We start from the raw sequence: 14,819 nt of genomic DNA on the forward strand, positions 1-14,819 counted from the left end.
TGTTTCACAGCAAAAGCTAACATACACAATTTTATAGATGAAGAAACTGAGGCACAGAGATTAAGTAATCCACCCCAAGTCCCACACCTATTAAATGGTAAGGTGGGATTCAAAGCCAATCTGTCTGGCTCAGAGGAAAGGCCAAGATTTGCCAGTTGTCCTACAGCTAAGTCACTCTACAAGTTTCAAATGCCTCTCCTCTCACCTACTTCCCCAAAGGAGGCTGAGTATAGAACGTGGACTCACATGGCCTCATAAACACAATACAGGCAACTTCCAGCACTGAATGACCCTATTTTGCATTTATGTTGCTCTTCAGGTTTGCAAAGTCTTCTGACACACTGCAACCATTTAAAAATAAGAGTTGGGGCATCCTGGTGGCTCAGTCAGTTAAGCATCTGACGCTTGGTTTCAGCTCGAGTCATGATCTCATGGTTCATGGGTTCAAGCCCCGCGTTGGGCTCAGTGCAGAGCCTGCTTGAGATTCTCTCTCTCTGCCCCTTCCCTGCTTGTGGTCTGTGTCTTGCTCTCTCTCAAAATAAATAAATAAATAAATAAATAAACAAACAAACAAACAAACTTAAATTAATAAAAAACAAGGGGCGCCTGGGTGGCGCAGTCGGTTAAGCGTCCGACTTCAGCCAGGTCGCGATCTCGCGGTCCGTGAGTTCGAGCCCCGCGTCGGGCTCTGGGCTGATGGCTCGGAGCCTGGAGCCTGTTTCCGATTCTGTGTCTCCCTCTCTCTCTGCCCCTCCCCCGTTCATGCTCTGTCTCTCTCTGTCCCAAAAATAAATAAACGTTGAAAAAAAAAAAAAATTTTAAAAAACAAAAGTTGCCCAAATGTTCACCATCAGATTAACAAAATGTGCTATACCCATTACCCATACCACAAAATATTACTCAGCCTCAAAAAAGAATGAAATTTTAACATATACCGTAACATGGACGAACCTTGAAGAGGTTATGCAAAGTGAAATCAGCCAGTCACAGAAGGGCAAATACTGCATGATTCCACTTGTATGGGGCACTTACAGAGGCAGAAAGTAGAACCATGGTTGCCAAGGGCTGGGGTGGAGGGAGGAAGGGGGAGTTGGCATCTAACACAACTTGAAGATGGATGGCGGTGGGGCTGCTCCCTAATAGGAACATACTTAATGCTGCTCAGTTACACATTTCGAAATGGTTCAAATGGTGATATGTACCTTCTCTATAGTTTACCGCACTTTCCAAAGAGAAACAAAAAAGCGGAAGCATTGGGACTGGCAGTGATAAAAACGACAGGCCCAGGGCCACTGCTAGACCAGTCAGAGCCCCAGGAGCCAAGCTAGCAAGAAACGCTCAACTGTTCGGGCTCACATGGCCCCACCCCCTCGTCAGACGCTGACGCCTTCTACACGCTGAAGGCCACGTGGGCTGACAGGTATGTCAAAGCAGCCTTACAAACATGCTCTGGCTCAAGGACAAAAACCCTCAAATAAATGAAAGCCAGTTCCCTGCCCCCACCCCAGCTGGGCGTGGGGGGCTATGTTCTCCCTCCTCTTGGCGGAATTTGGGCTGGATTTTCACAATCAGAGGACTGGAGCTGACTCATCCCTTATCCAACGTGACAACAGGACCAATAAAGTTAACGCAAATTTTGGATGAGCAAATACAGTTTCTACTGACCCAACAATTACAACTCTTTGTAGACTCTTTATGGAAAACCAAGCTCTTTAAGTCTCTTCTGCATCAGGGCTCTGGATGGATGGACATGGGCATTCGGAGAGACAGATCATAAAACCACCACCAGGATGATCTCATACAAAAAAAAAAAAAAGGAGACACACATCAAATATTAACAGAAGATACAGGGACTTCTTTTCTTCATTTCGTCTATTTTCGAAATTTTCTCCAACAAAAAAAAAGTTGTTTAATGCAGCTGAAACCTACGCTCATGCAGGGATTCCCGTCAAACACGGTGCCTCCCTGAAGTCCTGAGACAACCTCACGGGAGAGCCGAGGCGGCTCTCATAACCACCCCTGCTTCCTAGACCAGGAGGCAGAGGCTCTGGGAACACAGTGCCTCACGATACACATTGAAGGAGATGCTCAGAGACCGCCCCTGCTGTACACAGCCAGAGGGTCTGTAAATACAGAAGGGAAGGGGGTGGGGATCAGAGAGAGGAAGAAAACAGGAAGCCCAACTGGCAGCCGCTGGAGGTGGGCCCCACCCCCTTCGCCATCAGGAAGGTCAGAGGATGCTGGTACACAAACAGACCCAGTCACCTGGCCCAAGCCCAGACAGCCCACCGAGTGCCCAGATGAAATGTGACATCCGTGCCCCGCCTCAGCCTTTGAGCATCCTTCCAGTTCCTCGGCGATACGCCAGCAAGGTCCCTTGCAGGCGAGGGGCAGAGGTCACTCTGGGCCTTCTCCGCCCTCCTTTTCCTGCCCCACCTGCAAGAAGGCAGAGGTTCCCTTCACATTCTTCTTGGCATCTGCCGGTTGACAGTGAGTCACTCAGTCATCCCCAGGGTCTGGCTATTATCTTGTGAGACCTGATGACTCAGTGGCTCACCCAAGGGACTCCGTAATTGTCACAATCACTAGCCTCACTAGCCAAGAGAAGGGATGAGAGGAAGGAGCGATGCCATAGTTCACAGCTGCCCAGCAGTGAGATTCTGCCGACCCAGCTCCCTCTTACCTCTTTTCCCATCAAAGAGCACTTGGGGAGGGAAAAGAAGAGAGTGGTATGAGATCTATCCCAGATGTGTCACAGACAACTGGGGACCTACCCGGCAAATGAGATTTAAATGAACAGATTTGCCAGCTGTGTTCCTATCCTTCCGCTTATGTGGCCACAGGGCAGGAAAGCTGGGTGGCGGGGGGGTGGGGAGGACCAGGGACAACAAAGGAAACGCTCAGAATGCCAAGGAAGGGCCGGGAGGAACACTGGCCCTGCTGGAGGCCTGTCAAGGCATGGTTCACTCATTTGTTCCGTTAGCCCTCATGGAGCTTCGCTACTACAAACAATAACAAGTCAGAAAGAGTGCCATGGAGAAAAAGCACATCAAGGAACAAGGGATGGCCGTGGTGGAGATAGCAAGTAGCAGTTATTTAAATGGTGGCCCAGGGAGGCTTTGTTGTTGATAAAGTGACATTTGAGCAGAAAAGTGAAGAACAGCTGAGTGAGCAGACCATGCAGATTCTGGGGTTAAGACAATGCCAAACAGAGGGGCACCTGGGTGGCTCAGACAGTTAAGCGTCTGACTCTCGATTTCGGCTCAGATCATGATCTCACAGCTCATGAGTTCAAGTCCCATGTCGGGCTCTGTGCTGACAGCGTGGAGCCTGCTTGGGATTAATTCATTCATTCGTTCGTTCGTTCATTCTCTCTCTCTCTCTCCCCACCTCTGCTCTTCCCCGACTTGTGCACGCTCTCTCTCAAAATAAACATTAAAAAAACTAGACAACGCCAAACAGAAGGACCAGCAAATTCCAAGACTCTGAGGTAGGAGCACATGTGACACGAGTACAGCCAAAGATGGACACCTCCCACCTGCTGGGGCCAGTGACCTGATGGGCCAACCTCCACTGGTCCCTGAACACAAAGGTCCTGTTCACCAGCTTGGTGTCGAAGCCCGAGCTCAGGGGACCAAGTGAGGAAACCACTGCCACAACTCCAAGGGGTTGTTTTAACAGACCAGTCTAAACGATCCCGAGGCACAGGCACATAGACAGTTCTAAGACATATTTGTGGGCTCAAGAGAGTCAGAGGGCAATAAATTCAAGTGTTGAAGACTTTCAGAAAAGGTTTCACGACCTCCTTGGTACTGATCAATGTTTATGTTAAATTATCGTAAATTTCTCCTCAAACCCAAAACCCAAACCCTTTGCACTGCAATTTCAGGTCAAGAATACTGCTACTCTGGGCTACATCGCAGCTGGGGGTGCCCCTTAAAGACCGGTGAGACACAGGCACTTTGGAGAAAGTACCTCAGGGTCCGGAGGACCTTTTGAGAAGGGTTTCACCTCCCAGAGAAAGGCAGAAAGAGGGGGCGGCTGCTCAGAGTTTGCTGCAGCCCAGTGAGTAACAGGCACTCATGCTGACCAACCCGGGTTAGCTGGTCAGGAAGGAGGAAGGGTTCAGGTGGCCATTCTGTCTAGGAATAAGGCAACCTATCTGGCAGGTTCCAAACAGAAAGCTCAGCTCGGGGTTCAGAGTATGAACACACATACGCAGCTAGGATCTCAGGAGAGCCACTAAAGCATCAAGGGAATCCCCTGATGAGAAATTTGAGAGGCCCGCGGAGGCAGGGCAAAGAGGAAGAACGCCCAAGTCCTGGCCCCTGACCCTCAACAGGTCTGGTCTGAACATGTTCCTAGATTTCTGAGGCTTCGTCTCCCCAAGAGTTCACCCTCCCTGCTCTACCGTGCCCAACCGCACGCGTGCACACCCTGGTGCACACGTCCCCGTCACTCACTGAACGCTTTCTTACCGGCACCTTCTGTCACATAAATACACGACACGGATGGGACTGACACTCTGGACCAACCGTTTAGGCCCGTTCTGGGTGGCCACGCACACTGAAAAGACATGGGGTGAGGAAGCCAGAGCGAGCGGGGGTTTGCGAAAGCCCCAGGGCTGGCACCCAGCAGACACCGGTGAGGGTCGGGGGCTCTTTTCCTCCCCCACTCACAGGGCCCGGCTAGCAGAGGCTGGGAGGGGACAGAGGCAGAACACTGCACCACCTCAGTGGGGACAAAGGAGGACACACTTTGAAACCAGAGCCCGGTCCCATGCCGTCCAGCAATCGCCTGACCACAGCTCCCCTCTGCTGCCCCTTTGTTGGTGCCAGTTCCCCAGTTGCCTATTTGGGCTCTCGGGGCAAAGAACCCACGTCTCAAGAGAAGCAAATGGTAAATTCCTCTCAAATCAGAGAGGAGACGCTGCAAGGGAGAGAGTCTTCTGCCTGCTGCCTGCCAGGCGATCACCAGAGAGGGCAGAGGAAGACACCTTGTCTTCTAGACACGTCCTCTCGTCCACACCAGCTGGCCCAGCTGCCTGGGGGGGGGGGGGGGGGCGGATCTGGGCACCATCTCGGTATCCAGGTGGCACCCACTCACAGGGTTGGCCAAATGCCAGCACCCACACTCTATTAATAGCATCAGGAGCTGGAATGGAGCAGCTTGGGTAGGGGGAAGGAGAAAGCAAGAGGCTGTCTTCAAATGCAGTGTATACAAAGTCGTGGTGGCCCTGCATCCTGGGGGACTCGTGCTTCTAACCTTCGACCGGGGACACAGAAGTCAGAAGGCGCATCCAAAACACGGTTTGGGGCAGAGGCAGGGGAGGCAGTCAGCGGGGCTACCTTACCTGCCTCGCCACCCTCCGGGCCTCCCAGTAGGGCTTCGAGTCTTCCACAGCTTTGCCAATTTTCTTCACCAGCTCGTCCAGCTTCACCGTTGCTTCCACCAGAACGGAGCGGAACTTCTGACGAGCATCCTGCAGCCAAGAGAAAACGAGGAACAGTTGAGGCTTAAGGAGGCATCCGCGAAAATCCACTTTCTCTATCCAAAAGCACCAAGGAGGGCCTTCACAAAACCTACAAGCTCCTAAATGAATATCTTTGTGAGCAGCACCGTCTAAAACTCTGTGATACTGGAAATGCTCTATCACACTGTCCAATATGGTAGCCACTAGCCACATTTGGCTACTGAGCACTGGAAATTGGCTAAGGAGGCTGAGGAAATGGGTTTCCAACTTATTCAGTTTTAATTAAGTATATTTCTATTTTAAAAATAAGCACGGGGGCACCGGGGTGGCTCAGTCGGTTAAGCAGCCAACTTTGGCTCAGGTCATGATCTCGCAGTCCCACGCGGGGCTCTGCTGACAGCTCGGGGCCTGGAGCCTGCTTCGGATTCTGTGTCTCCCTCTCCCTCTGCTCCTCCACTCGTGCTCTCTCAAAAATAAACGTTAAAAAAAGTTTTTAAATTTTTTTTTTTTAACGTTTATTTACTTTTGAGACAGAGAGAGACAGAGCATGAATGGGGGAGGGTCAGAGAGAGAGGGAGACACGGAATCCAAAACAGGCTCCAGGCTCTGAGCGGTCAGCACAGAGCCCGACGTGGGGCTCGAACTCACAGACCGTGAGATCATGACCTGAGCTGAAGTCGGAGGCTCAACCGGCTGACCCACCCAGGCGCCCCAAAAAAAGTTTTTAATGAAAGTAAATACAAATAAAAGTGTGGCCAGTGACTACTATATGAAGGTGGACAGCTCAGGCTTGATTTAAAAGCTCTATCTCCTCAGTGGGCAGCTTCAGTGATGGCACCATGTCCTACGCTCCCATGGAGTCCTCAACCATATAATGTAGTTCTCCATGCAGAAACACTGATTGGAAACTTCCCACATGCCAGACCCTATGCTGGGTGTGGGGCTTGGTCCCTGCCCACAGGACACGTCCAGTCTGGCGGGTGAGGTAGGCATTATAGCCATTCCAGAAAAGTCCACGCCAGGATGAGACTGGTACAGGTGCCACGGAACCCAGCAGCAGAGAACCTCACAAGGTCTGGTAAGGCGGGACGGGGCGGTGAGAGAGAGACTTGGAAAACATCCAGAGGGGTGATATCTATACAGAAGCCCGGAGCATGAATGATCACTTGGGAGAGAGGGAGAGGAAATACTGAGCCCCGAGCAGGCAGAGAGGCCATATTCGGCCAAGAGGGGAGAGGGAACGGCACGGTCTGAATGAAACTAGAAGTCCGAAATGTGGAAAACAGCAAGAGATAAGGGTGGCCACCCATCCCGGAGGCAGCTACAAGCAACTTAGGTCTCAATTAGGGGTTGGAAGGGAGGAACAGGCAGGCAGGCCATTCTAGGCTTAACCACAGTGTCAAAGTCAAGAAACCCAGATCCACGGACTTCACGAGGAGGAAATAAAATTAAAAAGAAGGAACTCAGTCCAATGTCTAGGGTGACATATTGGAGGGTTGTGTTAGTACTTTCCAGACCCCACACCCCTCTACTCCTTTTCCCTTAGGCATTTGCCTGACACAGCCTCGTGGGGGTGGGAGGAAAGGGGCACACATCTGAGACGGGAAATAGATACTCAGAGAAGGAACAATGCATGAACACCAGCCGTGGGGCTGCCCCAAGACCAAGCAGCCACCCAGCTGGTAAAACACATGTGCCGGGGCACCTGGGTGGCTCAGTCAGTGAAGCGTCCGGCCTCCGGCTCAGGTCATGATCTTGCGGTTCGTGAGTTTGAGCCCTACGTCGGGCTCTGTACTGACAGCTCGGAGCCTGGAGCCTGCTTCACATTCTGTGTCTCCCTCTCTCTCTGCTCCTCCCTCCCTCCCCCCCCCCCCAAAACAACCGTTAAAAAAATTAAAACAAACACGTGTGCTCCACTGGCTGCAGAGGGCCCGCCTCACGAGCAACTATCTGAAGACTATCTCTAAGCATCGAAGTGTAGGGGCCTCTTGGGCCAAGGGGATGGCTCAAGGGGGTGAAGAAGGCTCTGCCCACTTGTGTGTCCTCCATGCTACCGCACCAGGGCTTGCTAGGCGGGTTTGAAAATGATGCCGGCACCCGAGCACACGAGGGTGCTGCCTTTGCCTCACATGAGCGCTCCTCAGCTCCTGAGCCCCATCCTACTTCTGACACTGGCCTTGGTCCCTTTCGCAGGCCCTGTATCATCATCTTCTTCTCTGCCTTCTCTTCTATGTGGCCAAGCCCGCAGTCGCCTGCTACAGCTTCTGGAAACAAAGCACACCAGGTCTGTCCTGGAGAGGAAGTGGCGCGGGTGCACAGGGCAGCCCAGGGACTAGCCCCACTGAGCCCCGGCCAGACTGCATTTCCAATACGTAGGAGGCAGCATGTTGTCTGAAGCCCGGGATTTTTTTTTTTTTTTTTTTTCTTTTTTTAACCAGAGAGATGGATCCAATCTCCACCAAACCTCTGTGAGGCCCTCATCAGGCAACTTCTGGACTCATCGTTTTTATTACCAATGAAATCGTTACTTTCCATCTCATAGGGAGGGCAGAAAAAAAGGAATAAAGGAGAATGCAAATGTAACACAACTAATAGCACCTGGACGCACAGTACGTGCTCAGCAAGTACACGCAATCCCCCATTACCACCTGGCACAAAAAGAGACCCGCGATCCTGTTTTAAAAACACCAAGGTCGTCCCTCTGAGGCAGGGGCAGCTGACAGGACGGAAGTAACAACCTGTCACACCGTGTAGGCAGATGCTTTGCAAATGCATTCACAAGCATGACTGAATTCTTCAAGTCCCCACCCTGACGAGACGCAGGACCAGTGCTGTATCCAGACCACAGGTGAGAAAACAGGGGGCCGTCATCAGCGTGTGACCCAGGGCAGATCACATCATCACTCCGGGTCTCTTTTGTAAAATGAGAACTGGGCCCCAAACCAGTGGCCCCTGGGCCAGTAGGCTTAGTGCCTTTGGTCTGTACGCTGGGTACTAAATGTCAGGAAAATCTGTATTTAAAAAAGAAAAAAAAAAAAGTGGATTCTCAATTTCCTCATAAAAAGAATCTGATAATCTAGCAACACGGGGCCCTCATTCCTACCTGGAAACCACTGGCTAGAAGTGGAAGAGATGCCTCCTTAGAAAGAGATTTCCCTTTCCAGTCCCCCACCAGCCCTTTGCCTGAATCACAGCCAGCCTGCATCACCCATTGAGGTGCCCAGTCCGACCCCCGGAGACTTTTGATTTGCCAAGAGCTATTCTGGGCACGGGTGAATATAGCCCACCAAGCCTGCCTTTCTGAGGGAGGGAGAGGGATGCAGAGCCCAGATGGGCAATTTACTATGTGGCAGACGTGACCACAAATGCTTTCATTCCATCAATTCGTGCAATCACAACCTGACCAGGCAGGTGCTATACTGCTGTTATTCGCATTTTACGAAGAGGAAAACTGAGGCCGGAAGGTAACATGCCTGAAGCCACGGAGCTGGGAAACGGCAGAACCAAGATTTAAACTCAAGCAGTAAATAGACAAGTATAAGGCAGCGTAATAAACACTAAGGCCTCAGTACACACACAGTGCGGCGGACACACGGCTGGAAAGGCCACCCCAAGTGTCACCCAAGCCAGGCCCCGAAGAAAGGGGATTTCACCAGACAGGGAGGGAGGGGCACTAGAAGCAGAGGGAGGAACATGAGCAAAGAACGGCTGGCGGGAGGGCTGGTGGGGGTTGGAGCAAGGAAGGGTGTGGGTGCTGAGTTAAGGCATGTGAACTTTATCCCAGCACAGTGGGGAGGCGGGGTGGATTTTTTTTTTTTTTCTTTTCACGTAAATCTCAATTTACTTCCCATGAGCCCCTGGCAGAAATGACCAAAGAATGCATTCTTCCACAAAAAGAAAAGTGATCTAGTTTACTGGAAGACTCCACTATGAAGCACTTCCACAGCTGTGATAACGTACACTGAATATTGACTACAAGATAGTTCTGTTGGGAGGAAAGGAAGTGAGAAAGAGAGGTGGTTTGGGGGGACGGAGGGAGGAAAGAAATGAAAATCTCATCTTCCAATTGGGATGCTGGCAGATGGTTAACTAAAACTGACAAATCAACAAGCAGCCACACAGAACCCACCATTTATTTAGTCATAGAAGTTAATACCTAATCAGCTAAAATATGGTCAACTGATCAAACTGCCCTTAAGGGAGGGGAAGATGGGAATGGGGTAGGATGAGTTTTTTGTTTTTTTTGTTTTTGTTTTTTTTTGCCTTTTTGAAAACTGTGCTAAGATACCATGGTGAATTTTTAAGCAGAGGCATGACCAGATCAGATCTGGGTTTTACCGAAGAGTGAACAGGGCTTCTCAGGGGATGCTGGTGGGCAGATCCTGGGACCATCAGCCTGGGTAAGCGTGTGGCCATCAAAGGGTATTGCACCCAAAGGACTTGATTTGACATCAGTGTTTTCCCTCTACAAATGAGGCTGTGTTGCCAGGGATGATGATGCATGGCTGGCTGACGTCCAACCACCAACAAGCCTATTCATCCAAGACGCGTTAAAAGCTAAACACAAAGCCAGCCTTCTCCCTGAGAAGATAATGCCGACCCAGTTCTTTCACCATTCCACAGAAAATCCTAGCCATTTGAGTAACACGTCTCCACAAACACTGGAGTGTGAGGGCCCACAAACCCCCATCTTTTCTGCCAGCCCAATGCTAACAGCCTTGACTTTCTTGGGCCTCACCCAGGGCCCACAAGTGGTCACGTGACCCCGGCCTGGCCAATCAGATTTGGATACACCTAGCTTCGATGATTGAGGGAAAGCATGTGACCCATGAGAACCAATTAGACTTCATTCTGGGACTTTTCTGAAACAGTCGGAGGAACTATTTTTCACGGAGAAGGCTGAGAGAATAGAATGAAAGGCTAGAGCAGATGGCAGCCATCTTGGCAACAGGAGGGGAGAGCCTGGGAGAGGGAGGAAGTCCCAGCTGGCAACGCTCTGAGCTCCCGGAAGTAGCAATGCTTTACAGTCTCGCCCTACACTCCACCTTCCCCAGAGCCAAAACAGCACACACAACCTCAGCTGTCGGAACTGTTTTATGTTTTGCTTAAACTAGTTGAATTGCATTTCTGTCATTCGCAATTGAATGAAATAAAAAAGACAGACAAGTAGGCCTTAAAGTAGTCATAATTAACATAGATAGGGAGGAGAGGGTCAGTCTACAGTCGTATTATGGCAAAGCACTAGTAATTAAATATGGTTAAGTGCTAGAGGCTTTTAACCCTGACAACAAAGTCATGTTTATATGGAACAGAACCCGGAACTAACCTGGACAAAGCATTTCTCTAAATCCCTCCGAGTGCCAGTTGGCTGCATCTTTCAGACAGCTTGCCGCAACTGACCTTGTGCTTTTTGCCTTATTTCCTAGTTCAAGAAAAGGACTGTGGTTCTCCCATTTCCTACAAGTACAGGCAAACGTGTTTCCCAAGATCAGAGTGGAGGGTTACTTCCAGGAATGTCCCGGGAGGAGAGAAAGCTATTTTCCCTACAGTAAACGACCCATGCACTTCTGTATAACCTTACCTCGGGAGAGCCAGCAGACCTTTTACCAGCCCAGAAAAACAAGCCATTTACCAGGCGGGGCTGGTTCCCTCAGCTGGGATCCCTGAGATCGTCAAATCTGCAAACTGTGTCATTTCCATTAGGTGACTCAGGGCAATTTATTCAAAGAACTGCTGAGGGTGGCACAGAAGCCCTGTTTTGAACGTGCGTGTCAAAAATACAGGCCAGTATCAGGTAAGAACTCCAGCGAAACCAAACTGGCCAGGGCCGGCGTGCCTTGGAGACAGTGTGCCAGGTGTCACCCCACTGAGGACGAGTCTGTTTTCTGGCCAATCCGCTCATCAAAGCCTCAATGATGTCACCTGTAAGCTGAGAATGACGGCCTTTCTCCTCCACAAAGGTGTCCCCAGAACCAAGGGAGATTAAGATGGGACATCAGTTTTTAAAAATAACTGTCCTACAAATTAAAGATGACACCATACTTCAAAAGAGCCTGAGTAATGCCATTTATAAATACACTGCTGCTTGAAGAGAGATTTCACAGGCATTACCTGAGCCTCACAATGACCCTGTAAGACGGGCTGAGCAAGAATGATGGTCCCCAGCCTACACGTATCTCAGGTGAAGCGCTATGTGGCCTGAGGTCACACGCCAGTGCGTGCCAGACTTCAGACAAGAACACATACCTTTAGTCTTTTCATCCAATGGCTTTCACTTCACCTGTAGGTTCCCAAAGTGTGGTCCAGGGGACCATGGTAGGGGTCCCTGAGGCTCTGCAAGGTCAAAACCATTTTCCTAATCACACTGGACTTATTTGCCTTTTCACCTTCATTCTCTCATGAGTTTTCAGTGGGGTTTCCCAGAGACTACTTCATAGGAGACATGGCAGCAGACGGAATGCAGAAGCACACAACTCAGCCCCTCTAGGAAGCCAGACTACAAAGAGACTTGTAAGACAAAAAAAACCATTAAATGATTAATTTCCTTTCACGAATTTTTTTTTCTTTCGTTTGGGAAAATACTTATTTTCTCATAAAATATGTCAACGTGTAATAGGTTTATTATTGTAATTTTTAATGAATGAATTTAATAATGAATGAATTTAACTTTTTTTAATGTATGTTTATTTTTGAGAGATGGGGGTGGGGGGGGTGGGGGGGAGAGGGAGGAAGGGAGGGAGAGAGAGACAGAGGATCCCAAGGGGGCTCTGTGCTGACAGTAGAGAGCCCGACGTGGGGTTCAAACCCACAAACGATGAGATCATGACCTGAGCTGAAATCAAGAGTCGGATGCTTAACCTACTGAGCCACCGAGGTTAACTTTTCTAACACAGCAAATATATATATTACCCACACAGAGCTCTCTGGGGTACTCAATGATTATAAGAGTGTAAAGGGAGAGGTACCTGGGTGGCTCAGTCAAGTAGGTGTCTGACTCTGGCTCAGGTTATAATCTCACGGTCTGAGTTCAAGCCCCGTGTCAGGCTCTGTGCTGACAGCTCAGAGCCTGGAGCCTGTTTCTGATTCTGTCCCCCTCTCTCTCTGCCACACCCCACTCGCACTCTGTTTCTCTCTCTCTCTCAAAAATAAACAAACATTGAAAAAAAAATAAAACATAAAAAAAAAAAAAAAAGAGTGTAAAGGGAACTTGAGGCCAGAAGCATCAGGTCTGCTGTGTAGACTAAGCCATACTCTTTCCCCCCCCCCCTCCCCCCGGGGCCTGCCCTGCAAAGACATCTCACACACTGGAAACACCAGTGTATTTTCAGTAACAGCAAAGCAGTTGTTCCTGCTCAGATCTTTCTTGAATCCTTCTGATTTTGTCCAAGGAGAGGGTCCTGTTGGGTGCTACCATGTCTCCACAGCAAATGCAGCTGCTAATCCACATTTTGAGAAAGGGGGAGCTAATCTAGCTGAGCCTTCCATAGAGAAGGGAATCTGCTAGAATTGGATAAGCAAAACACATCCACTGGAAACAAAACGGCACTGGTTTGAAAGTCACCAAGCTGTGCCCTTAGGAGTTGGGCAGTTGCACACACGCAGAAAATTCCTTCAATAAAAACCTTGCTTTAAGAGTACACTCATGATGAGCACTGAGAGATGAATAGCATTGTTGAATGACTATGTTGTACATCTGAAACTAATATAATGCTGTATGTTAACTCTACTGGAATTAAAATTAAAAACTTAATAAAAAGCTTGCTTTAAATAAAAACACATTTCCAGGGCACCTTGGGGCGGGGGGGGGGGGGGGGGGGTGTGGTTCAGTCAGTTAAGCATCTGGCTCTTGATTTTGGCTCAGGTCATGATCTCACAGTTGTGAGATCAAGCCTTGCATCAGGCCCTGTGCTGGGCATGGAGCCTGATTGGGATATTCTCTCTCTCGCTCGCTCTCTCTCTCTCTCTCTCTGCCCCTCCCCCACTCGGCAAGGCACGCTCACTCTGTCTGCCCCTCCCCCACTCGTGCACATGCACACACATGGGCACGCTCTCTCTCTCTCTCTCTCTCTCTCAAAAAAAGTATTTCCTTTTGATGGCTTTTCACTTACAGTCATGAAGTCTCCACTTCAAGCAAGATGAAGTAAAAATGTCAATCAATTTAAAGGGAAATATGGAATAAACAGTAGATACAGAACCAGGATAAGGCAAAAATTATGATGGTGGCAGAAGACGAACGAGTCAGAAATGTAAAGTCTGTTTGCAGGAACATTCTAGAATTACAGAACCAAGGGCACCACTGGAAACATTCTGCTTACTGACCAGTTATAAGGTACCTGAAATGTTTTTATGTTTACCACGTACCATGTTTTCTTCCCCCCCCCTCCAATCTTTAAGAGTACTTGGGGCAGCTACTAAAACACACAAAGAAAGCACTTAAAACAGTGCTTGGGTGAAAAGGGTTAAGTGCTCTCCAGGGCCGTCAGACAGAACTTTCTGCAAGAATGGAAATGTTCTGTATCTGTGCTGTCCGGTGCAGAAGCCACTGGCCACTTGTGGCTAAATAAAAGCTTGAAATGTGGCTAGTACAGCTAGCTGGATTTTTAATTAAATTCTAATGTTTCAATCGTAATTTGAACAGCCACACATGGCTAGGGTTTGCTACAGCGGACTGCGCAGGTCTAGCTCCCGACCCTGGATTTCACTCCACTTTTCCACTCTGAGACCACGCCTCGCTCCTCGGGCCCTCCGGTGGGTGGCCTTCTTTCCTTGCCTCTGTCCGGCTTTCCTTCCCTCAGTCCCAGCTCCCATGGGGAGTGGCTTTCACAGGCCTGTGAGAAGGGGGGCCAGGACAATCTCACTTCGCCTTCAGGAATTTTGCAGCAGAGGCGAAACTGGAAAGACCGCTCCGGGGTAGAGCCAGGGCCTAGAGAGCCAGACCAGCGAGGCCAAGGCTTGAGCACGCAGGAGCCAGGAGGAAGCAGAGTGGAGAGGGGAGGGTCAGGGCAGAAGACCAGCAGGAAGCTGGAGCCAGCATTCCCCATTCCCCATCGCTGTGCAGGCCCCATCCCCCATCAGCCAGTTCCATCCAACCAGAAGAGCCTGGCTAAAACAGCTCCGATGAAATGGAAACACGCACAGGAAAGAAAAGGGAAGAAAATAGGGCCTTCGAGTTGGAAGAAGCCAGCACATTGTTGAGGACCGGGTACCTGACTCCCTTCCCTTCTGACTCCTTTTCTCTTCCACCTCGAGCCCTGACTTCAGTAGCAGAGGCCAAAACCACTAGTTCCTTCTGTGGGGATGGTCCCCCCACCCCCATCCCCCGCATCAGGCAGAACTTTGCAGCCAT

At 49.9% G+C, this 14,819-nt stretch overlaps 1 protein-coding gene across 1 annotated transcript in view; it reads right to left on the reverse strand.

Annotated features, from left to right (window-relative positions):
- The window catches only part of SH3BP5 (SH3 domain binding protein 5), a 77,219-nt gene that overhangs the window by 44,576 nt on the left and 17,824 nt on the right, over positions 1-14,819 (reverse strand). Inside the window, exon 3 of the mRNA XM_045503678.1 lies at positions 5,354-5,482. Within this exon, the coding sequence (XP_045359634.1) occupies positions 5,354-5,482 (129 nt within the window). The remainder of the gene's footprint in view (positions 1-5,353; positions 5,483-14,819) is intronic.

The sequence above is a fragment of the Leopardus geoffroyi genome, chromosome C2 (genome assembly GCF_018350155.1).
Source record: "Leopardus geoffroyi isolate Oge1 chromosome C2, O.geoffroyi_Oge1_pat1.0, whole genome shotgun sequence".
Taxonomy (NCBI): Eukaryota; Metazoa; Chordata; class Mammalia; order Carnivora; family Felidae; genus Leopardus; species Leopardus geoffroyi.